General features: G+C 39.2%; 2 protein-coding genes across 7 annotated transcripts in view; one reads left to right on the plus strand and one right to left on the minus strand.

The window, feature by feature from the left end:
* The window catches only part of SMCO4 (single-pass membrane protein with coiled-coil domains 4), a 28,965-nt gene extending 18,985 nt beyond the window's left edge, over positions 1-9,980 (plus strand). For all 6 annotated transcript variants that reach the window (XM_088051520.1, XM_014258655.2, XM_088051518.1 and 3 more), the window contains exon 2: positions 8,898-9,980. In XM_088051520.1, the coding sequence (XP_087907646.1) occupies positions 9,029-9,208 (180 nt within the window). In that variant the 5' untranslated portion in view covers positions 8,898-9,028 and the 3' untranslated portion in view covers positions 9,209-9,980. The remainder of the gene's footprint in view (positions 1-8,897) is intronic.
* Positions 9,981-16,545: 6,565 nt separating this feature from the next.
* DEUP1 (deuterosome assembly protein 1) overlaps positions 16,546-25,704 on the minus strand; it is a 40,247-nt gene continuing 31,088 nt past the window's right edge. The window contains exons 12-13 of the mRNA XM_014248514.2: positions 22,753-23,053; positions 16,546-16,716 (exon numbers count right to left, since the gene is read on the minus strand). Of these exons, the coding sequence (XP_014103989.2) occupies positions 16,546-16,716; positions 22,753-23,053 (472 nt within the window). The remainder of the gene's footprint in view (positions 16,717-22,752; positions 23,054-25,704) is intronic.

Genomic DNA, 25,704 nt, shown 5'->3' on the forward strand with positions numbered 1-25,704 from the left:
GTAAAGAGTGTTTCCCATCCAGGTCATCACCGTTTCAGCAGATGAGCACTGCTACCCTCTGGTGACAGTTCAGCTTGAGGTGTGAGCAGTGACATTCGAGATCTGGGTGGGCTGACGCAGCTGGACTGGAAAACAGAAACATAGTTTTCACACCAGATTCCTGTTGCTGACCCTTCTGGCAGATGCCAGAGGTTGGTCTGGAAAAGCAGCACTTAAATTTTGAGGAATTCTTACACCAGTGACCAGTTTATTATTTATTTAGTGTAGCTGTTTAGAAACTGACTGGATTTCTGTAAATACACTGTAAAGATAAATGTTTTGTATCCAAAGGAGCCTTGTCAGGAGCAGCTGAGAAAATTACCTTTTATGAAAACAGCTGAGCAAACACATAATATCAAGTCATATGCTAGATGTTGTGGTTTACTGCATTTATGTGCGAGATCATCTGTATATGTAGAGATGCAGAATGGCAAGCTCTTCTTTTACAGCCTCCCCTAGGAATTTAATTCATGCAGTGGCAGAAATGACATGTTTATTTTTCTTGTGTTTTCAGTAAACATTAGTTGTATTTCTACATTGGACTGCCCATTGGAAAAGTTGTCTTGATGCTGGTTCTCTACCAGGAAAAATACAGGTTATTTATCCACTTGTGCGAAAGACTTTGCACAGAGCAAAAGAACTTGCCTTTTTATTTATTTTGTTTAAATTGCATTCTGCTCAGTTTCTTTGCTGTATTCAGGGCAGATAGGATGGCACCGCACATTGCCTAGCCTCTGTTTAACAGTGCCTCCCCAAATGCAGAGATGTGCAGCTCTTTGTTTCCAGTGGAGGTTGCTTGCTATACCCAAGTCCTTAGAATTGTGAGAGTCATATGGAAATAGCTTTCTGCTTTGGCGGCCTTGCTCTCTCTGACTTTCTGGCAGCATTCAGTGATGGCTTTCATTTTCCAAATGCTGTGAGTAGTTTGGAGACTCTCAAAGCTGCATTTACAGTAAATGTGATGTTGCAGTAATGATGGGTCAATTCAGCTTTAGAAAAAAAGCCACCACCTCTCACTAAAAAATAATGTTAAACTGACTTCAAACAGAATCTTAATAGTTCCATATTGCTACGTGTATAATTAAAAGCTTTCACCTTTGAAAAAAGGGTTCTCTTTGTTTGCTAACTGTAATTCCTTGCTACAGTCAAATAGACTGAGGTAATTTTTTATGATATTAAGAATTGGCCTCATGCTGTAACGTGAAAATCCATTTTTCACAGAGCAAAAATTTTTCTCTTAATGCTTTTCTTCATTTTTAGCAGACTCTGAAATCATGACAGTGTCACTGAAAGAGAAGATTTCAAATTTAGCTTTGGAAGCATTATCTTTTAAGTATGCATCAATTCTGCTGTGCAGCTTCAGTTTAAAAGGAATGGGTGATCCCGGAGCATTTTGATCGTGGAAAAGGAAAGTTATTTTTTTGGCTGTTGCTGCAGTCGTTGCTCGTTATGTTAGGGGATGGCTTGTACAAATTAAAAATTGGGGTTTTTTTAAGCAATTGACAATAAGTTCCCCTCTTTAGTGGTTGCACAGAACTGTGTTCCAGTACCATAAGAAGCTCTCCTGTGGCTGGAATATTCACTTCATCATGGAGCTGCTTTTGTGTTGCTCAGAGTGGGTTGTCCAGGGAGGTTGGGAGAGGGATGGAGGATGTGACTTGGATTGAAGTGTTTTGCCAATCCTTTGGGCAGGCCTTGACTTTAGGGTTCAGAACTCAGTCAAATTGGCAAAGCTTTGCTCTGTCTCTCACACAAGTGATTACATAGAAGCAGTCAAATAATGAAGATTTTTTTCAAACTCTAATTTTATGTTTATTAAAAATGAAGTATAATAATTGTGCTTCAATGTGATGGAAATACTGCTGGACATTTAGTACTGCAGTTGCCTGGAAACTGTTAAAGTCAAGCTTTTTTGCCTCTTTTTCTCCCCATAAAGCTTCCTGCATAGAGCCAGGCTTGCAAGGCACTGGGTGCCTAATGGGTCTGGCACAAACACAGGGGCAGGTTTAGCTTGTGTCTTTGCATGGGCTATGGGTGCATACTGGTCCAAGTGCTGCTGCACATTCTACTTGGGTAATAGCCACACAAAGTGATGAAAATGTTCTCCAGAGAAGATGTAAGGGTTGTTACGTTTTGCATATCAGCCAGAAGTAAAATGTGGGTTAAAATAGAGTTGGACCTTGGTGGATGGAAAGGCTGTGTACAGAACTGTTCTCTGGAGACCTCATCTAGAGCTCCATGCACTGGTATTCCTGCATGTACATCTGTTGCAGACTCCAACTGAAATATTTTTCAAAATTCTCATTTAGCTGCACTTCTAATCTGGCCAAATCACCTTAGAAATTGGTGGCCTTGCTGAAGCTATTCCTACAATGGCCAGACCATAGAATTAAGTAAGGAAAATTTCCGGTCCAAAAAAAAATGTCAAATAGACCATAGCACTAAGTGCCACATCCAGTCTTATCTTAAACACCTCCAGGAACTGTGACTCCAGCTCCGTGGGTAGCCCGTATGTCACCTCAAGGTAAAATCAGTTATGAAGTAATGATAAAAGAAAATAAATCTGTGTTCCGTGGAGAAGAAGCCTGGAGGAGGCTCAGGGGTGACCTTATCACTCTCTACAACTACCTGAAAAGAGGTTGTAGCCGGGTGGGGGTTGGTCTCTTCTCCCAGACAACCAGTGGCAGGATAAGAGGACACATCGTTGAGCTGCAACAGGGATGGTTCAGGTTGGACAGCAGGAAGAATTTCTTCACAGAAAGGGCGATTAGACATTAGAGTGGACTGCCCAGGGAGGTGGAGTCACAGTTTCAGGAGGTGTTTAAGATAAGACTGGATGTGGCACTTAGTGCTATGGTCTATTTGACATAGTGATGTCTGGTCACAGGTTGGACTTGATGATCTCATAGGCATTTTCCAGTCCAGCTGATTGTGTAATTCTCTGATTCTGTGGGGTAGCCTAAAATAAGACTTGTCCTTTTATTGAATAGTACTCACGGTACTCATTGTGTACCATTACTCATTGTGTAACAGTATTACATGTAGTTTGGTCATTCATTAAAAAACCCCAAAACATTTGTCTGGTTTCGAACCTAGGAAATAAAGTGTCTCTGTTGCTTAGACCCCATTTTTATTAAGGATGGAAATAAGAATGATATTACTTCAGCTAACCTGTGGGTTTTGGGGTCCCCATGCTGGCTGGGGCAGCACATCATGGTTCCTTCTGCTCTGTCAGGAGCTGCCATCTCCTGGCAGGTCACTGCCTTGGCTGCAGGGAGCTGAAGATCTGTGAGATAAGGGTAATTAAAGCTTTGTGTGAAGGAAGCCCTGCACTGCTGCTCTGGCTACACAGAGCCTCTGTGTCTGTTCTGCTGGGAGTGTGCAAGGAGAGGACACTGTGGCATGGCCTGGGGCTTCAGCAGCACTCAAGGAACAATCCTGTTTCACTGGTGGGAAGGATGGTCTTTGTCATGAAGATGGGAAGTGCTCTTGTTTTGATGACCACACAGTGCTGAGCAGTGGTTCCCTGCTGGCCAGGCTTCCTCTTGCCCTTTGGGTCCCTGCCTCCTTCTCTTTCCAGCTCTTGGGGCCAGTGGTTCTTCCACCCTCCGTGCAGCAGCTCTGGCTGCATGACCTTGAAGTAATCAGCCTAGTAGTAAGAATAAGTAACAAGCTGATAAGTTTGTTGGTTTGGGTTCTTCCCAACTCTGATGCTGGTGTGTCTTGGCGATAGGAAACTGCTGGCTTGGGGGCTTCTTAATGCTCAAATAATCTGAAGAGTATTGTCTGCTTAGATGTCTTGTGTTTTTTTTTTCCAACTGCTGGCAGGCAGTCTGAATGCTGTGTGTTCAGATTGTCTGCTGGTTTCTTGTTTGATTTTATTTTTAATGTCTCAGTAACATCCATACCCCTAAGGGAAAATTTAAATTATAAAAGTTAATTCCTGTCAGATAATTTGTTTGAATTTCAAGTTGTTTTGGTGTTCCAGGCGTGTTGCAGTGTCGGTAGCAGGATCATGAAGCCAGGTTGAGTTAAATTTGCTTGCATACACTTGTAATTTTGGAGGAAAATTAGTCAGTTGAACATGGTTAATACATTCATGCTGTAAGGCTGGTGATAATAAGTTCTTTAGACATTGAGACATGCAATTACCCTAAGTGCAGATAAACAAAATCTTTTGTGTACATGTTGCATGTGGAAGGATGTGCAAATTTGCAATACCATGCTCCGTGAGCACTGGTGTATCCTGAATCAAGACTGCCATTCAAGACTCGAAGGAATAGCCTTGTGTGGTGTGAGGAGCTTTTAACTGCAGGCTACTGAAGTTAATTTTACCAAAAAAAAGAGATAACAGACTGGCACAGGTGTGGTTGGAAGATTGTTGGTATATTTTGAAGGATATCAGTCCCTACCAGTTCCACTACAGCCTTTTGGTATAAAATTATCCCTGCTTAGCCACAATTGACTTGGTCTAAGATGCTGGCAAATACTTCAGCATTGGTATGAGTGACTTCAGTGACTCGGTCCACCAATTCATGTTTTTATGTTTTTATATTAGCTCTGCAGAAACAGTTCATAGTAACTTAACCCAGAAGACAGAACGAAGAACACTTTTGTATATAAAAAAACAAGTTGATGATGGGCAAAGGGGAATGTAATTGCTCTAGCAGGCAACCCAGAATACTAAATTAGTGAATTTGTACTATGTTGAAGAACGGTGTTTCTCCTCAGTAGCCTGAATTTTTTTACTGTTTTTTTTGTCCTGGAAACCTTAGCTCTTCAGTATCAAGCTGGGGTAGGCTTTGTGAGATGGGCATATCAAACAACTTTACCAAGTCAACACTCATTTTCTTGAATTGGCAATCAAGATTGTTTCTTTCTAGCCAGCAGGTTTCTGCTTTTTGGGGAAACTTTCCTATAGTGAATTTAAAAATAACTTCATCACCCCATGTAATTTTATTGTCGAATTTTAAATTTCAAAATTGATAAAAGGTGAAATTACCATGTCTGGCTAGTCCCAGGCTGCTGTCATAGTGTTGTGGACTACAGGTATGTCACTTTGCTAGAATGTTAATCCCTTCTGTTGGTGTTTTGCTTGTGTCCCAGCTGAGGAAGTTGCTGGCTTTCCAGTTAAGGCAGTTGTTGAACCAGTTTGGTGATCGCTTTCCCCCTTGGCAGATGTTTGGGCCCGTTGAGCAGTTAATACCCATGGGAAGTAGCCTTAGGGGGATGGGATGTGTGCAGCCTCTGGCAGTGAGCCCTCCTCTATTCAGGGGACTGGTATGGGAAGGAGACTCAGCTTCTGTCTGGGGAGGAAAGGTGAGCTTCCAGTTTTTCTGCAGCTGGTCCAAAGTTCGAGTTTGCAGAAGACTGAAGAACCTGTGGGACATCACCTTCTCATTGACCTTTTGATAGTGGCTGCTCTGCAATGGTTTAAATGAGCAGTGCTAATGAGACTGTTAATTACACCCATCCCAGTGCTGTATTACTTCCTCTCTTCACTGGCATTCAGCATTCCCAGAGCACAAGCAGGGTGGTTGCTGACTGGGGGAGGATATAGCTCAGTAATGTCAGATAATTTGTTCTCATGGACTGTGCATACCACAGGGAACAAGACCCTAATGTTGTAATCCTGTCCCTGTCACTGTGTTGATGTGCTTTATGGATCTGTTTCTTGCTTCCCATAATTTTTGGTAGCCAGTGAAGTCCACGGGGGCTGGTAAGAGGCTTGGCAGTGTAAAGCACTCTGAACATGCTTGTACAATGTGGGCTGTAGAGTTTCCTCATATCCAGCTGAGCACTGTTTTTTCAGGGCTGTTTCATACCAGGATGAACATAGCAGAATCGACAACATCCTGGACTTTTCCTGTGGGAAAGTGTTGTTTCTTGCGGTAACTGTCCATCCTGGCAGTCACATCTGGGCACCTGGTGTTAGCAGGACCCTGGCAGCAACTTGCAGAGATTCACCACTTCCATTTTATGGTTCATTTAAGAGGAACCCGAAGGCTCATTTCTCTGAAAACTCTGGGTCAGTTTCTGAGTGAGTCCATCTCTGCCAGTAGCAAAGCCAAGTAACGCAGTCTGCTGGAAATGTATTTGGAGACTGATGCCAGATTCCCAAACTGGAGAGTGTCAGCTTGCAATTCAAGTGGTGCTGACGTTTGCGGGAAGGTTTTCAGTTCTAAGCTGTCAGATGTTAGCCAGTCTGTGTAATTAACTTGGTATAATTCTGCTTCAGAATGAAATATCCATTCGAAAGAGACTTAAAAAAGCCATCCTGATGTTTTTAATGTGTGGGTAGTAAGCGATGCTGCACAGAGCAAGGCATACATTTATTGTTAGAGAGATTGGTTTCAAGGCAACTCCTCTTTGTTACTGTGGTACACAGAAAGTCCCAGAGGCTTTTACTGTCCATCACTTCTTGGGTCTTGTGGGTAAACCAGATACAAAAGCTGCAGACATACATTAACAGTGGAAATATAAAATAATACGAAAATACACTCCGAAATGCTCTAGTTGGCTAATTATCCCAAAGGACAAATGCAAAACTTTATTTTCCATAGTAGTTTTTATAGAGTTTGTTAATAAATCTTGTGAGCAGAGCAGGAGAGGGAATGGAAATGGAGGAAATTCAAGAGTGAGTTAGAGAACTGGTAACACCAAACCAGAAGCCCATGGCTTGCAGGTCATGTAATACCAAAAGCTCCACCATGAGTCAGGGAGAGTTGAGGATTTGCTGAGAAGAAAGTTATGGAAGTTTAGAAATTACGTAGCCCATTTGATTAAAAGATGGGAACAGGGTATTGTGTGTAGTTGCTCCATCCAATTCCTGTTTACCTCCCCATCATGAAGTTCATTGACCACTTCTGATCTCTAAATCTGTTATGTATTTTGATTCTAATGCTGTACCATGTAGAAAGAATTGATTCTTTTTAAGACATGAATTTTATTGTTTTCTCTTTTGAAAAATATCCTAGGCACCAAAGTTCCCCGTTTGTGCTTTATTAAAACCAAAATGAAGGGTTTGCCTCAGAGTGCAAGCTGTATTTGCAAAGTTTATGGTCAAAAAACAACCTCCTGAAAGATGTATAGGCAGGGGATACAGAATTGAGGAATCCAGCTGAACACTGAGATCATGTCATGCTTGAGCCTTTTTTTTGTTGGGAGTGGAGTTTTTATTGTTTCGGTTTTGTTTATTTGTTTAGATTGCATCCAGGATGGACCATATAAAGCTAAAGGTATTGATTCTTTGCCTTATTGCTGGTTTTCTAGTGCAACAGGCTTGCTATGGTAGTCTGGTCGCTTCCATCAGTTCAAGTTTAGCAGAGTTATTCCACGTTGTACTTTAAATGATGCAAAATAATTGCCTGGATGAGATTCACAGCAGGCAGGTTGAGAGAAAGGATGTGAGAAAGGATGAAAAGTCCTTTGTAGCTGCACATAACCTCTAGGTGAGGATTTTTGTTTTGTATGTGAGTGTTTTTAGTTGCATTTTGCTTTTGTGATCCGGCTGACAAATGAGATTGAGTGGTAATACCAAAAGAAAGTACTACACTCTCAGTGAAACCTCTTCTTGTTTTTTAAAAAAGTAGTCATAAGACAACTTGTAGCATCAACCAGAGATGACACATCAAGAGGAAATCATGTCTGGGGTGAACTGAGCTTTGCACCTTTGCTTGTTGACGTATGTTCCTTACCTACAGCAGCACATTAAAATCTTTACATTTGGATATAAAGAAGGGAAAGAAAAGAGGAAGTTATAGTAACCCACTAATTTCTACATACATTTTATTCTGAGTATATTAGAGTGATGGAAGAACCTGAGTTCATCATTTACTTCAGTTCAGCTCAGTATTTGATACCAGTAATTATTACCCTCCAAATCTGTTTATTTACTTGTGACCTGTGTCCAGCTGTTGTGCCAGGGCAGAACTGGGGGATGTGGTAGAGAAAAATATAACCAATGGCTGGCATCCACCCTTACTGCACAGTCAGGGAATTGCACAGCTCCAGGCAGATCAGGGGCAAAAAAACTTCGGGTATGGAAATACTAAGCCCCTACTGACTCATTTCAGAGAGGCTTTCATACCGTGCTGTGTTTTTGTTTCTCTCACTTTGTAGATACTTCTCTATTTAAAAATTGTCTAGGAGATGCTTTAGAACAACTACCTTCTACTTTATTGATGACTGCTTGTCTACACCAGTGGTTTGTTAGCAGACTCATTATCGCTTGGGCTTCTTTTCTGTCGTCAATGACAGCTGCAGTAAGAGTGTCAGCACTGAGTCACATTATGATTTAGACTTCTTGTGTGGCAGCAGAACCAGAAGTATTAAATTAAGCAGATTTTTCTCCACATTTCTTCCTGTTGGAGTATCCCTTATACCAGTAATTACCTGTTGTGGATGATAAATGCTTGTGGCAGGGTGTGTGCTTGCCCCTCCTTATTCTGCAGGTTTGTGGGAGCCACAGCCCCTGAGCAGGGAGCCTCCTGCTGTCTCAAGAAGGGGCAGCTTGAACCCTGTGTTGATGCAAGACTAATTCAGGTTATTTTCATTAAGACTCTAGTTGTGTTACCTTGTTTGCCTTGGAGGATAAAATGTAGGGTGCTGGGCTTTGTTTCTGGCTTAATAGAGTACAAGTTCAGGGCTCTTGGACTGATACACACCATGACAAACTGCTCTGGTTTTTATGGGGAAAGTGTTATGGGGATGAGCTGAACTCTGTGATTCTGTTTCCTTGAAAGAAGTTACATTAGTCTCCATTGGATGAAAGATTTACCAAGTGTAGCTGCAAGTGTTTTTGACGACTGGAATATGTGTAGATCTTGCTCAAGAGAATTGTTTTCTTTCTTTTGCAGTTTCTTCCACAGCCAGCCACTCAAAGGAAAAGAATTCTTCAGCCTCTTGTTTCAAAAGACCTCGGACAATCTTCTGCTGTTCCACTCCCTTTGGTCCCACACTTCAGCAATAAAAAGATCCAAAGAGGAGGATGAGGCAGCTTAGAGGAAAACCTAAAAAAGAGACCTCCAAAGATAAAAAGGAGAGAAAACAGGCAATGCAAGAGGCCCGGCAACAAATCACCACCGTGGTGCTTCCCACACTGGCTGTCGTAGTACTGCTGATTGTTGTGTTTGTTTATGTAGCGACTCGTCCAAATACAACTGAATGATGCAGCTTTTCAGACTCCCTAGCTTTGGGATATTAATTTTACCAAGAGCCAAAAGGAACACTCTGCCACTCTTTTAGTACTTTGCAAAGGATCTTGCTGGTATTTTCAGTCTTTCTCTTGGCTACAGTCCCACAGATTCTCTTTAGGAATGTAACATAAAACGTATTAGTGAATGTGCCAGTACGTTTTATGGTCGAGTTACGTGCCTTTCAGACTTTTAAAAATGGTGTTTTTCTTAAAGCTGTTTGAAGCTCTATATTGTAAAAGGAAATCGTGTTCTGCTATAAATTTGTAAAAAATCAGCTTTCAGCTTTTATCACTGTTATGGATAATGTTGCTCCCATGAGCTCTTGTATGTCTATTTCAGAACTTCCAAAGAAGTACATTTCTTCTTTGTACTTAATGTCATATGAAGTGCTTTGATTCAGAAAGGATATATTTATTTTTTGAATAAAAGAAGTCTTACTTGGAATCTTCAAATTATTTTGCAAAAAAAATGTGACATTGTGAAAGCCTACATTGTGTAATAATTTTTTCATCAACCACTATATAGTTCACGCAAAAAGAATTTCTTTTTGGTGCGAGATGCCAGCATGCAAAGTGAATATTTCAGGATCTTCTGGATGGGTTCTTACAGAATTTGGACAGGGAGATTCTGCCACGTTATGGTGAAGTAACTAGTAACAAACTACATAAACACAGATAGTTGCTTATCTGAATGTTCAATATTTGAAACTGTGTAAGTGGCAATAAAAAGGTGGTTTGGCATACAGCTCTTGATTATTTATTAAGATGGGAAAAGTAACAGTGTAACCTTGGTCTCTGATCTGTTTGCTGAAGTGAGCTGCTGTCCTGTGACATGCCCCCATCCCCTCATTGGAAGGAAGCTGTGAGCACAGCTTGGCCAGTTTAATTTTAGGAAATTAAGCTACAAATTCTCATGAAAATGCCTCAATGACCGTGTATTCTAGTACAGCCCTTTCTCATCCAAGTATTTTAAGGCACTCAATAGGCATTAACCTTCAGAAGGTTTTGGGAAAGGAGATGGAAAACTCTTCACTGCTGCTTAAGTGCAGGCCAGGCAAGGAAGAACGTGATGCTATAGTGCACTGGTGCACGGCAGGAAATACTTCTGTGCTGAAAGTTAAAGATCCCTTGAGTCTTTCCCTCATGTGTAGTCTTTTGGCTCAGGGATAGCACCAATGAAGTCAGCAGGACTCTTCACTGAGGTAGGTGCCAGTGAAAGAGGGGTCTGTGTTTCCTGCATCACGTCCATGTACTGCTCCTGTGCAGAATGCTGCTGCTAGCCAAAGTTACTTTAGGAGCAAATGCAGGTCCTTGCAGTGTACTTTGCCCTAAGGCCCACATTCCCACAGCAGGGCAAACCTATGGCTGGCTATAAACCAGCTCCACTGGGAATGATGCAGATACCTGATGGTGTGAGGATGGCCATGGCTCCTGACACTGTGCTACCGCTGCTGGGAGTGTCTAGAATAAAACTGGCACTGAAGACTGAGATGTTTTTGAAATACAAAGTTTACTAAAACCTAAAGAGTTTGGATGAACTGTGAGGTTGTTCACCCCCGCAGCTTGCATCATAGTTGGGATATCTGAACAAGGAACTGCACAGACAGCATAGCCAGCGTGGTCTGACTGCAAGAGCATTTACCCACAGAGTGACCAGCAGGAAGTCTGCTGGCAAACCCCTGTGCTCAGCGAGCCGTGTGCTGACACTGGAATTATCTGTGCTTTGCACTGACAACTGCTTCCTTCAACTGGGGAGCTCTGAAATGATGAATCTGTAAGGGTAATTGCTTAGTCTGTCATCTCCCAGCTGTTTCTATTCTCCCAGGCACCAAATCCTTGTCCTATTTTTATTTTATCCTCAGTCAGGGATGGCTGCACTAGAACTGGTAGTTTGTACCTTTTTCAACTGCGCTGTTCAGCTTGAATAAAATTTGTGCCTGAAAAAGTGACCAAAAGTGTGTGCAATTTAAATATGTGTGTCCTTCAGGGTGCTTGTTGTCTTGGGTGTCTGGAATAGAAGTGCAGTTTCTGATAACCTCTTGCGCAGATTCCTCCTCATTGTCTTCTTCTATAGATTCTTAACCAGGGGTTTTCTGACCCTTCTTGTCCTGTAATACTTTGTGATGGTGCTAATGAGGTTTCTGTGACTTCCTCATCTCTGACTAGTAGCTTATTTCAGTCCCTTCTACCTGCAGGGCTTTTTATGAGCCCAGGCAATGATTATATAATTCAGAGAGCCTTCCCTAAAATTGTTCAGAGTCCTTATGTGGTTTTGCCCCACCTTCATTGAGTCTGTGACATAAGAGCAATGAACTGATGAACTGGCTGATAACAACTAAACAGGTAAAAGGTCAGTTGGGTTAGATAACATTTATGATTACTCCTCTAATGAGATGTTACATTTCTGCTGCTTTTTCTTATGCCCTTTCTTTATCTCTTGTGATCGGTAAATTCTTCGGGTCACAATAATAATCTTTTCAGGGACAAATGCCTATTAATATAAATCTATACCTAATTAGAGACATGTATTTCAATTCTCTGAAATGTCTAATTTTACTGAGTGCTAATTGAGAGGAAAATAGTGTTACACTTTCTGAATGGCTCTTTATGTAGAAGCTGGAATTGATTTCACAGTTCAACCTTAAAAAAACCAGTATTTTTTTCTCTAGTAAACAATGAAGTTGGATTCTGACATTTTCTACCAAATTCCCTTTTACTAGTATTGAATATGAGAATGTGGATTTGGAGAAAAGGTATGAAGCCTCTGCAGACAGAAACTGTCAAAAATCACTGAGTAATAATGGGGAAGTAAATTAATGGTGGTTGCCCAAATGTCAACTTGTGTGAGCTTCTCAGCCAAAGGTGTAACTGTGCCTCTGGTTTTTTAACTGTATGTATTACTCCAACTGTCAGTTGCCTTCAAAAATGTTTTAGAAATAGGGTTTCAAACCTTTTCCCAGCATACAGTAGCTTGTGGGCAAAATTGAATGATTTATTACAAGCATTTTCCAGAAAACTCCTGCTGAGACACTTCTTCAGCACTGTCTTACGGTTTCCAAGGGTGCTCATTATCAGGTGAAGTCATTAAAAACCTACCTTTGCCTTCTGATAAATCAAGTTATAGAAGCAGTTTTTAAAACCTGATTTTTCAAAGCATAAATCAAATCTGAGTAAAATACTTAAACATCAAGGTTTGAGTGGAGTTTTATAAATGTCTGTGAAGTGCTAAAAAAACAAAGCTATTGTGTCAAGTATTCTTGCAGTGGGTAAATGCCCAGCTGTGTTACACATGGCCCCAGCTCCCCAAAGCCAAGTGAGAGAAGCCAGCAGCACTGCCTGTGGTCTGAAGGAAGAACTACATGTATTTTAAGAGCTCAGAGATTGGCTCCTGCTCTCATGTTTCAATCCATCTACAAGAAAACATTTACTTACTCACTGATGTTCAGTTTAAATGCACACACCAGTGAAGATGTGCTGTTCTTTTTTCAGACTGTGTATGTTCAGTGCCCAGATGGTTCATGTACAGCTTTGAACAGTCCTGTAGCTGTGGAAGAGATGAAAGAAACAGATTGATCTGCTGGTTTAGGAAGGGACACAGGAATGCAGCATATCATAATCTAAGGACATTGCTCAATCCACAAGCAGAAACCTAGATGCAGTACATTAAATTACAGCCTATTTATGGATTTGAGAGTGTCCATGTGATTAACTAGTAACTCCAACACAGTGAACTTTGAGATCTGATCCCCACAGTGAGGGAAGAACAACACACAGCTCCCACATTGGTTTGGCCAGTTCCAAGGAACTCTGCTTAACCTAGCATTTTCTCAGCAGAAGCTGTGTGTGACAAGAAAAAAACAAAACAACAGATTTCCCTAGCAAAAGGCAGTTTGTGTGTAAAATCTAGTGGGTAGCTATTTTCAGTGGAATTAAATGGGGGAAAAAAAGATTGTGAATTATATAATCGGCTGTTGTAGGTTGTAAAGCCAGAGGGGAATGATACTGGTGAAGGACCTTCTCCCCAGTGCACTCTCCCAGCTGTTGAGTCTGTGGGAGACACAGGAGCAGAGAACAGCAGGAGTGAGTAGAGTTCAGCACACACCTGAGCTGGCTGTGTAATCCAGGCTTTGATGACTGGCATGATAGACCGTAGATGTGAAGTCACCTGGGGCTCATGCATTCAGCAGTCTCTGTTGACGACTTCCTTCTCATTCCCACTGGTGGTGTTTAGTTGAGCTTTGAATTACTAAGTGCTGGTGGGCTTGATTCTGTGTGCTGTTGTAGTGCTGTTAAATCAGGAATTAGAACCAGTTACAGTACAATAAAGCCAGAACAGTGACACTGTGGGGTTAGGCACTTCCTGTGCTATCTCTGATCACAGCAGAGATTTATTGGCCGTTGTTTAAGTCTACCCATCGGAAAAGCAAGAGAGCCGTGCCTGTGATTGTTCATTTTTGTCTTCATTTGGCAGTGTGTTTTGCTGCTGCAGTTTGCATTCCTCTCTACATTGGCTCAGAGTACCCACTGTCTGACACTCTTCCATTAATTTCCCATACATAAAAGGAGAGAGTAAGAAATGGAAGAAAATGCGCTAAATATCTGACTTTCATGTGAGCCACTTTTAAATGGCTATTTAGTATTCAGTAACTGCTGTTTCAACCCCCTCAGAATAAGTTTTGAGGAGTGAATTGGACAGCAATGCTCTGGCAGCTCTTATGCCACCAACTATTTCAAAATTACATCTTGATGAAACATGTTGGCAACTGCGTGCATTTGACCTCTGTTTTTCCTTCAGCCAAAAATAAAAAAAAAAAGCTTGTGGCAGCCTGAACCATTGTTCTTTGTATTTAAAACAAGTCTTTCAACTGGGAGCCAAAAGCTTGCTTTTCAGTACAGCTTTGAAAAATCATCAAAGTCCAGCAGCTTACAAAAATTTTCCATTGCCTTGCTATTCACAAAGTAGAATAAAAATTTTCTGTATTTTTTGGGCAACTTGCAGCTCCCAAAGATTGCACCTTGTCCTGTCAAATGAGCCTAATGATTAATACTTTTTTTTTTCTTTTTTTTTTCTTTTTTTCCTTTTTATTGGTGTTTTCTGGGATTTATAGCCTTGGACCCTTCTGATTATTCCTTTTTTAACAATATACATCCATGTCCAATCCCTGTTCATAAATGAGTAATTTCTCAGTCTTTATTATTTCTGCTGTCCATCATTCTTTTTGGCACGATAACATCAGGAACATGTATCTTCCTTTAGAAATCTCTCACCAGTTCAGTTGAGTTTCTGCCTTTTAATGCAACTAAAGTATTCAGACCAGTGGCTCCAGTTCTTCCGTGGTAGCAATGGGCTCATTTAAACTGGGGACTGTCAGATGAGCAACTTTTGCTGCTTGGTTGAGAAAGAGAAGGACAACCTTTCTGGCAAGTAGGTGTTAAAAAATGTCCCCTTGATCCATCGTGTCTCAACACGTTTGTGGCACAGTGCTCTCTGAGCAGGCAGTAACAATAACAAGTAGGCTGCTCAGTTACAGGTACTTCGCAGTTTTCAGTGCTTCTCACAGGCAGTTTAATATATGGCATTGCACAGAAGTCAGGCTGAAACTAACTCTGGTATTTTCTTACCCAAAATTAGTAGCTTGCCCAGATATTAAAAAGCTTTAGGAAAAAAAATCATCATACCCATTTCTTGATGATTTAATTTGCTCATTCTTCATCATCTCACAGATCTACACCTTGAGAGGTGTCCTCAGGCCTGAAATGGAGGCAGACACATCCATTTCTTTGAAGATCTGGAGCAGACTGTCGTCTTGTATGTTTGAATCAGAGTGGCAAAAAATTCTGGCTAACTTGCTATTTATTTTGCTCTTCTGAAATACAGCACTTTTCTGTCTTTCTGTTTCTACACATCTTCCCCAGCTTAAAATTTAGCTTTATTTTCAGAGGTCTCTGAATTTCTTCATTAATTTTTTTAAAACTGCATCTCCCCCTAAGCTGAGGATATGTATATATTTAGGTTGTTCAGATGTCCTTCCATCATCTTTTTATTCAGTCCTTGTTCCTCCAGCTGAGTCTAGTAATTTTCCTGAATTTTCCTGTAAAAGGTTCTTTGATGTTCTCATCTTCATTGCTCTTTTTACTGCAAGCTGAGCCAAACTGGTATTTAAAATCTTGGTATTTTATGTAAGTATGATGTAGTATATTTTGTCTTAGTGAAAATATAGCATCGAAAAACAATTTACATTTTAGCCATGGTCCTGAATATTAATGAGAATTCTTTTACTCACAAACTGGAGCGGTTTGACAGCCTGGTATTATTTTTATCCAGATTTTCCCAGGAAGTTGGCAACAGTATATGCTGGAAAGCAGTTCTTCAGTATCTCATTCACTGAAATTGGTGGTTCATCAACAGTGTCTGTAATTTCTGTTTCGCTTGCACAGCAATAGAATTCAGTATGAATTGCAAATAAAAGGAATCTCAATATAATGTAGATTTTCAGCACATGGAGTTGAATTAACTCTGCTTGGTTATATAATGTTTTCCTATGATGTAGGAAAATGTTAAGAATTTAGGCCCTTACCTAAGACTGATCACATGCTGCTTGAACTTAAAGTTTTTCCTCACTATTGCAATATAGTTAAACAATAAGCCACCATGGTAAAAAAAACTTCAATAAAAAATAGGTGCTTTTGAATACAGATTTTAAAAATTGTAAAGTCTTAATGTAAAGTGCCTAAGATCAGGCTCTGCCCCTGGTGAAGTCTATAGGTCTGGTAAAAGGGGCAATATGGATGGCTTCAGAACATGTGCTTGGTCCTTTAATGTTCTTCTCACAGAGCAGCATTTCCAGAGGCCCAGGGGCTGTTTCCACAGCCAAGAATCACCAGAGCATAGATAAGCTTTTCATGCCAGGAGCCCAGACATGGTTAAAGGCCTTTATTATTTTTTTGTACAATCTAGAGAATTTCTCATGGTTGATTCTAATTTCAAGGGAGTAATTCCACTTATTAGCCCTCTGTACATTACAGAATTTTAAGTGTCTTGTTTCTTGATTTACAATGCTGCAACAGGGTCTCTGCTGCACACAATTTAACCCACCTGTATATTTTAGAATATGTTTAGAGTTTATTTTGTAATATAGTTACAATATAATTAAATCTGTTGGATAATGATTATTTTCTTGAAAACTTGGTGTTACAAATACATGCTATTGGCAATGTGCCTAAACACATTAGGCAGCTATTTGCAGATTTTAGTTCTGAGAAACTCATGGGTGATTACTTGGTTTGCTTTCCTTAATTGTGTGACTGGCTTAAGTATGCCTGCTTTGCTGCATCCTGGCATATTTTTTTAGAGTGTTTTCAGAATATCTTTGCAGCTCTTCAAGGTGTGAATTTAAACGTTCTTCAAATTCTCTTGCATGTTTCTCTTCCTCTTGAAGGAACTTCTCTGTTGTTGCAGGGAAGGACATCGCAGGGGGAGACTGAGCAGTGAATAGAAAATCATGGTTAGGAAAAACCATCAAGTGCTACAACACGTTTGCATTATCAAATTCTAGATGTGACAAACATCTTGACCTATAGGAGCTAATAACAGTATAATGCTTTACACCTCTTTCAAGAAAGCACCATTTTTAAAGGCATACATTTTTGAAGGCATCCATGTGCCTGAATGACATGAACTGAACATTGTGTTTGATTACCTCTGATATTCATAGCATTAGGATGTAGACTGGCCATTAAAAATAAAAATATCCCACTAGACAGAATTAAGCTGCTGCAGAACCTCCAAAATCTATCAACTACAGGTTATGTTAGTTATTTGGATATTGTAGACCAGGGCAGACAACAATCTTTTTTGGAATTACAGACTACAAATAGTGTTGGATGCTGCCGATTGTCTTCTGGAATTTTAGCTCTCTGCTTCTGCTTTCTGAGGAAAAGGAGAAAATCTGTGCTCATTTCAGTACTATTAACTCAAAGCTCTGACATTCTGAAGAATGTACTAAATTTTTGTTCACTGAAAGTAGTTCACTGAAAAAAATATTCTTTCTGTTTAATGAGCATTTAGTGGACTCAGACACAAACCACACCAATAATCAGCCTTTAGATAGTTGTCATGGGATGCAGAGTTGTACAGAGCAAAGGACATGTGTGAATCTTTGCTGGAACAAGTTCTAAATTTTTAAGCACCAATTTTTGTTAATTTTCTTGCTAATATCTCAGATGCATTCATTGGGATATCTTTATCAAAAGAAATGTATGAAATACATGAAATAATTTTTATTTTCCTAAATATACTATGCCTGTTTAAATACATTCAATGCTTTTTTGTAGAGATAAATGCAATTTTATGACATAAATTTTTAAGATTTGGCTGAGGAAAAAACTTAGTATTGGAGTTTTAATATTAAAAGAAAGGTAATATTTTATCTTTATATTGTCATATATTGAGAAAAAATGATTGGCATCTTTAATCTTAGTTAAACCATATCTTCAATAGTTTTAGTTACTGATTAAATTATTAGTTTAGAATTTCAGGGTATTTTTCTAGAATATAAAATTGTTTGAAGTTTATGTATCAGCATATCAAATAGGAGTTCAAATATTCAGATGGTCTGTGGAAAAGGCCAGTTCTGTTACATCCATAAATTTTTACTCCAGGCTGCACTGTATCAGAATGAGGTATTCCTTATTTCCACAGCAACATAGAGACAGATTTTGACTTTTGTTTTCAACTTAACTGAAAACTGCTCTTTAGAAGCTTTTAAGGCTAAAAGATACTAATTAGAAAAATGCTCTAAAGCACCAATCCATTCAAACTCTTTGCAGTGGACTCTGAGATGAAATTTAGAGACTTCCTATAGGAAACCCCTTTTCTTTTCAAAGTACAGAAGTAAGTGATAGCTGGAAATAAATTCTGAGTTCAATACCATCCTTCTTGAGTGAGAGAGGCTTCCTGATGCATAGGGCTCCTAAAATGAAATTCACAGAAAAAGCAGACTCTTCCTTTCCTCAATCCCTCCAAATTAATGTTTTAAAATGATGGTCAAGAAAAAGTTACTTAATTTGACATGTATTAATAAGAAACCTAACCACTTTGTGCCATAACACCCCTCTCTCACTCAGTCCTTGTACTAGCAAGAATAAGAAAGAACGCCAATCCTCTAAAGTTTAAGAAAATGGAGGGACATAAGCTGCCTTTGATTTTCTTCATAAACATGTGCATGGTCTCTCATTCATAAATTATCACTGTTCCCATATGAAGAGTTTTTCCTGACATTCTGAATGCCTTGGCTTCATACTGTTTATTCCTTCATGGGCTGGGTCACAAATACATCTCCTTGTGATGTCAAGATTCAGTGACAGAATTGTTAGTGCTATTTTGAATCATTTGAAGAAGGCTTTTGTATTATGGAGAATACATTGGATTTGGAGGCTTTACTTAAAGAATCACCATGTGTTTCCCTTACTGAATACCAGCTATGAAATCACTGATTCAATGCTGAACAAATAAAATACTTGCAGTGAGAAGCATGAGAAACTGGGAAAATTTGAATCTGAAATACAAATTTAATAGGTGTCATCACCTAGAGAAAAATGTCATGTCAGACTTTTCCTTTTGGACTGCAGATTTACACAGCTGCCAGTCTCAGAAAGTTTATATCAAGTTACAAAATATTCTTAGAGATTCAAATTAATAATGCTTATAATTACTGACTTGTCATTGGAAACAGATTGGCCTCATGATCAATCTATCTTCCCAAACTGTTAAATGTTCTTCTCTTTAACTGGTACTTTGATGTGTTTCTTCTTGAAATACACTGTAAACTCCAAATGAGACATTTCTGAATTTCCTCAGAGTTGAGAGAAGAATGTTTCTCACTTAGAATAAGCAGGTCATGGCTCCCCACAGCTCCTTACCCGAGGGTCAGACATCACAGACTATGATTTTAGATAGGACCCTAATGCATTGTTTTTCATGCACTTTGAGAGAGGGTTTTATCTAAGCAAGTCTAAAAGGCAACTCCTTGTTAGCAGCACTTTGCTTTTCAAGCCTCTGGTCTGTTCTTTCATTATGTTCTTTATTGTCTTTACTTTTGGCCTCTGAGGAAGAAAAAACACAAAGTGCTTTAATCCATGTCTCAGATGAGATTCATGGTCTCTGGTTTTGAATTTCTTTTTCTCAGATATTACTGCTTTTATGTCTTTTGGTTTTCTAACTGAAACTGGATAGAGATGTGTTCATTGTAAGCTTTCCATCTAACCTGTTTGGGTAATAAAGCAACGAGGACTCTATTTTTTCATTTCTACAGTGCCAGCTGATCTCATATTTCTTTGGTGTATATCAGTAATGAGAATCACCTTTCTGCCTGGAAATGAAGGAGTGCACCTGACAGAGATACATATTTTTATAGATGAAATATGTGCTAAGTATGTCTTCTCCTTAAATAAGAACTACCCAAAGCAGTTAAGAATGAATTCTGGGTTGCTGGGGAGGAGCCCTTCAGGAGGAAGCTAGCTCTCTCAAAGGGAGAGACAGAACTGCCTAATTAATCTCTTACTTGCCCCATGAGCTGTCCCAGCATTCTTGGATGCATCTTCAGCAGGGCAGCAAGAAAGCTTTAAAATGTGAGGTATTTTAGCATTTACTGGTCAAATCATGATCAGTCAAACCCCATTGTTAGAGTCTTCTCATGTTTAGCTGCTTCTACTTTCCAAGAAAGATTTTTTAATAATAAGAGTAGAAATTGGTCTGGCTAATTTTAGTCTCATAGTGACTAAATTTGGGATGTTTTGAGAGTAACCCTACACTACAATATCTCTTAGGCAGCAGGTACAGATGCCTATCTTAAACATGCTTCTGTTCATATATGAAAATTTGAATTGCCTAGAAAATTGGAGTGACATAGGAAGATTTTTAGAGGGCCTACATAGCTAGGAAATAGTAATACCTAGGAGAGAGAGGCATGGACTATAGCATGCCTCAGGGTAGGATCAAGACTGTCAAAATAATTCCTAATGATTTCCAAGGGCAGAATTTCCACAGCTTTCCATTGCAAACTATTTATTAAGCAAGTTCCCATACTAATGTTAGAAAATTTCCTAATGCCTAATTTAAATTTTAATTATTACAGCTTAAGTCTTGTATTTCCAAGCCTTGAAAGCCAGAACAAACAACTGTCTATCATCTGAAGAGAAATATGAGAAAGTATTTATGACTAAAAGATCAACCAGTCATTTTCTGAAGTTCAGGAAGAGAGTACAGCCTAAAGTACTATTTAGAGGAAAAAGTATTTTCCAGATTAGGAAACCCTTGAAACAAGAATTTTTGGGGTTATGGGAATTTCCAGTGAATCCCAGCTGAGCTTTCTAGTTTATTCTAAAGCAAGAATGACACTATACATGTAACTTCTAAGTAAGAATGTGAAAGGGCAGAAGTTCCAGTGGAACATTTACTAATCTTTGAAGATTCTCTACCAGGGAGAGAGATACAAGCCATTGTCTAAAGCCCTACAGACTATTTTCTTTCTTCCCTCAATACCAATAGAGTTATTTTGTTGGTTATCAGGACATCACCTGGAAATTTGATGTTTTCAATTTGGCATACAAATATTCTTTAGAAAACTAGTGCCTTATAACATTCTCTGAAGTTTTGAACATACTGGAGATTTCATGTGGGTCCTGTCCCTGTGTTCTATACCCCTCGAGTCCTCAGAAATCTGTCAAAGAACTCTGCTTTAACATACTGTGTATTTCCCCCCTCTTTCTCCTTAGTGTAACAGCTGTGCGTTTGAATACAGATCTCTGGAGTAACAGACTACTGAATTCTGCACCAAAGCTGTGGTATTCAATGTCAGCCTGAGTGACAATTTGATTTCAGTGGTCTGAATTTGTACCTGCTTCAATGCCACTGATTTGGACCTAGACTCTGTATGAGAAACATCTCTTGTTTAATAGTTATGTTATGTACTTTGCCCACACACCAGCTGGAAAGTCAGCTGGCCTGAGTGCCAGCTGGGTAATAGTTTCCCAGCTGGGTAATACTTTCTGCATCTTGCAGAAGTGTCTCAGAATGGACATTTTCCCCATGCTTTCTGGAAACAGAAACTTTGTGATTTGGTGTCTCGTCTGATGCTTCTGACAGAAGAGAGAAGAACTGGTGTTTATCAGACTCATCTGGAAAAGCTCAAATGACTCTTTTCATGACCAGCAGTTTAAAGAGAAAAACTCTCAAGCTGTGAGAAACCAAAAGCCATTTACTTAAAATTCCTGTGAAACGTAAGAATGTAAAAATGGAATTGAGATCAAACATCTGGGACTACATGGTTCCCACTGTTCTTAGACTACTGGGACAGAGCTGATGGGACCACAGTAAGTGAAGGGCTGCACTGCAATCCCTGCTTCCCAGGCATGCCATCATTATGGTTCTTGCCATCAACAGTGAGATTCTGGACTATGGAGATAGTTCTGCAGCAGCCATGTCTCTGATAGGAAGGGATGTGCATTTGTTTCTGAAATGGACAGCAGAACCGGGGTACAACAACCACAGGTACGATTGCCTGTCAATCCCTCTAGTAAATGCTGAAGTCTTCCCTCTTCTCCCTCTATAGGTTCAGCCAGAGCCCTGCAGCTGAGGATCTCCTGGTTCATGTAGGGATCCATGTAACCCAGCTGGGCAGAGGGAGGCCTGTAGTTCATTCCTCACTTACATTCTTAGTTCCACTACTTACTGATGGTATGGTTTCATGGTTTGAGGTCAGGAAAGTGCTAATTGTCAAGTGGAAAACAATAGTGGCCTGTAGTGGAGGCCTAAGGAAGAAGAGAAGATACTAAGGAAGAGGATAAAGCTCAAATTCAAAGGGAGCTCTAAAGCCAAATAATTATGGAAGGGTTTTCTTAAGTTGTCCTAGGCAAAGTTTGATTTGTCCCACTTGTCATGGAGGATAATAGTCTCCAGCCTATGAAGACTAAAAGAAAGAATGCTGTCTTATTACTCTTGAAAAATAAGGATCACAGTAGTTATAATTTCTGTTTCTTTTCAAATACAATAGCTAACATATGGAAAATAGTTGCTGTGATTTTTCTGATTTCATCCATCAATCAAAGAGATGTAGATCAAACAGGAACTTGATTTGTCTAACAGCACTTAAGGCAGTAAATCTTCAGGTATTATGGAAATACACTTGAAGCAGAGTGCTCTTACATAGGCAATACAAAGCAAAGTGCCCCAATATAGAAGCCAGTAAGCTAAAATGTAGAAATCTTTCTCACAGTCACATAATGGCAGGTAATTATCACCATCATTATTAGAACAGAGGTATGGCTCAGTAGGGGATGTTTAATCTCCAGAAAAACTGCACTTCTGTTAGGATATGATATTTCCATTTTTGCTGGGCTGGCACTGTGTAACTAACAATGACAACAAGAGTGGTCTAATTTTTGGCTCTGTCAAGGCTGCATTTGGTCCACAGATGGATTTTTGAGAATAAAGGTGTTACAGGAAAACAGTTACTTACCGATAATTTGATTTCTTCCTCATTGTAAGCAGGGCTCTGAAAGCTGCCTATTCTGCCCACTTCAGGAAATGGCCCAGGAAAGCCCAAAGGATACCCCTCTGGTGGTAATGGAGATTTATGAACTATTTTCTTTTCATGACCTCTGCGAAGTGGATGAGAAGATAAAGTGCTATCACTGTTTGAACCAGTGATATTGCCTTGGCCATACAAAGCAGGACTACAGTTTCTGTGGTATCCACCTGCAGTAAGCATAGCAGTCTGTTGACATTCCACTTCCCATGAATCTTTATTTTGGAAAGATCTAAAAGAAAAAGAATTGAAATATGAAACCCAGTTGAACCTCATAAGCTATCACAGCAAAGCCAAGAGTTTTTCATTGTATTTATTTACACAGTTTTGATTACTTAGTTGTTTAAACTGTTTCATGCATGAAGTTATGGGCATAAGATTAAGCATTACCCAATTGTAACAATTTAGCAATTTCCACCTATATTACTGTGAAAGTCTGAGTGTGCTTTCTCTGTCTGCTTCAGCTGTGAATTAAACCACCCTAATTTAAACCCTTTCACTGGAGCTTGGGTTGAGGAACCTTGCTTTGGTTGGTACAACTGTGGCAGAAGGAGCTAAAACACAAACTCACTTCAGGTATTGAAGATGCCAGTACTCTTTAAGGAACTCCTCTGTTACCTGTCCTTTGCTAAAGGCTACCATTCCTTTGGCTTTCCAGTGGAAAAAGCTATGCAAGCATTCTTTGGCCATGTCTAGGAACTAGAGTGAATTTAGCCACACAAATAGAGGAAATGAAATATCAAAGTGTGAGAGGAGAGAAAAATCCTGTTAGTGGTTGGATAATTAGTCATTTTTGATCTAATATTATCTTAAACAACTATGTTCAAGAGGCTAGAATTCAGAATAAATGCTTAAACAAAAAAATAGTACAAGAATCTTTGATTCTGCATTTTTACTGCAGTGATAGTTTTGCCACTGACTTAATGATAACACTCTGGAGATTAATATAAAAATTATTAGATTTAAAAAATATACTTTCTAAAAAATTGTACAATAGCATGCTTTTGTAACAATAAATGAAATCTTCAAGCTTAAAAATAATTTTTAAGCATTTTAATATGATGTTTCAAAACTCTTGTATCTCAGTGATCAGAATAGATGTGCAAATATGTATTTCTAATAATTTGTATTTCTGTAAAGTAAAAACTATTTGGGTTAATAGCAACTTAAGAAAAAAAAATTTCTTCCCATTCAAAATAGTTAACTGAACAATTCTGATACTGTACTGATAAAAGCAGAAGATTTTGAGACTTGCTTGCCCAGATGTCTGCAAAATTACATGAATTTTCAATTGTATCATTCCTTGTATTAGACACCAAAACATGCAGAAAAACGTTATTTCAGATTCTATTAATTTTATGTTACAGTATTTCTACCTGAGATAAAAATTTCCATTGTATTGAGGTCTGTGCTTATGATGAAATTTTAATCTTGGGAGGTAACTACTAAGATGTGATAGCAGTTTGAACAGATTCTATCATTGCAACTATCCTAAAACACTCTACTAATTTGAAATGCAGCTATAAAAGCTTTTAAAGAGCATGTAAAATATAATTCAATAAATATTCAAGTGTATGCAGCGCCACTCAGTACCTTTTTTTCTTTTTAAATAAAAGAACTTTCCAAGTGTAGGGAAAAGAGTTTTTTCTGCAGAAAGATCATACTGTCATTTTCTAATCTTAATTTAAATGCTTGGTATTAGGAGAGAGTGGCTGTGGAGCATTGATGGACCTGCTTTTACATAAGCCCTTCTGCTGGTTTTCACAGGGATAGGGTTGATTTTCTTCACAGCAGTTTGTGTGGGGCTGTATTTTGGATTTGTGCTGGAACCAGTATTGATAACACAGGGATGTTTTAGTCACTGCTCAGCAGCACATGCACAGAGGCCTCTTCTGCCCCTCACCCCACCCCACCAGTGAGGAGGCTGGGGGTGCATGAGGATTTGGGAGGGGACACAGCTGGGACAGCTGATCCCAGCTGACCACAGGGATATTCCAGATCATATGGGAGCATGCTCAGCAATAAAAAGCTGTGGGAAGGTTACCTGGGCTTCACATGACAGGTGGTGAGCAATTGCACTGTTATAACTGGGCATCACTTGTTTCATATATTCTAATTATAGCATTATTATTACTATTGTTATTGTTATTATTACTACTACATTCCTTTTCTGTCCTACTAAATTGTGTCTCAACACATGAATATTCCTTTTTTTAAATTCCAATTCTTTCCTTGTGAGTGGGGGAGTGAAGAAGCAATCGTGTGCTGTTTACCTGCCAGGTTAAACCACAAAAGACCTAAAACATGAAACTGAATATTTAGTACATGGACTGTGCAGAACAACTCAGAGAACTAATGAAGAACATATTTTTTTTCTCTGATTACAAAAGAAGCTGTGATTAGAGATACTCTGAATGCTATGGCAAAGCAAATTATAAGCATGATGCTGTATTATTATTTGTTACTATAATTTTATTTTTACTATAGTAATAATACTATTATACATGCTAACATAAAACTCTCTGAAACTACTCACCAAACCTTCTAGTTTTCTAAATCACCTTAAATGTTTGCCTTTATGGAGGCAGAGTTTTCTCCTTTCTTTCATGCTTTTCTTTACATAAATATACTCTGCTTTTTGGGCACAGGAGAATTCCTTTTCTCTTTATTTTTCTTCCTATTTTAAAGTCCATTCCATCTACAGTTTGGATGAAGGGCACCATGAAAAAAAGCCTGCCACAACTGAAGATAGATGGCGTGAATAATAAAATCACAGGTTTTTTTAATCTCATGTTCTGACCTTTTTGGAAGTAATTTTCTCTCTAAACCCACAGTGAAGTCCATGTGATCGGTTTTCTTTTTTTCCCACAGAACTGCTTCTCT

The sequence above is a fragment of the Pseudopodoces humilis genome, chromosome 2 (genome assembly GCF_049639895.1).
Source record: "Pseudopodoces humilis isolate 2021_Gansu_Grassland_sample_001 chromosome 2, ASM4963989v1, whole genome shotgun sequence".
NCBI lineage: Eukaryota > Metazoa > Chordata > Aves > Passeriformes > Paridae > Pseudopodoces > Pseudopodoces humilis.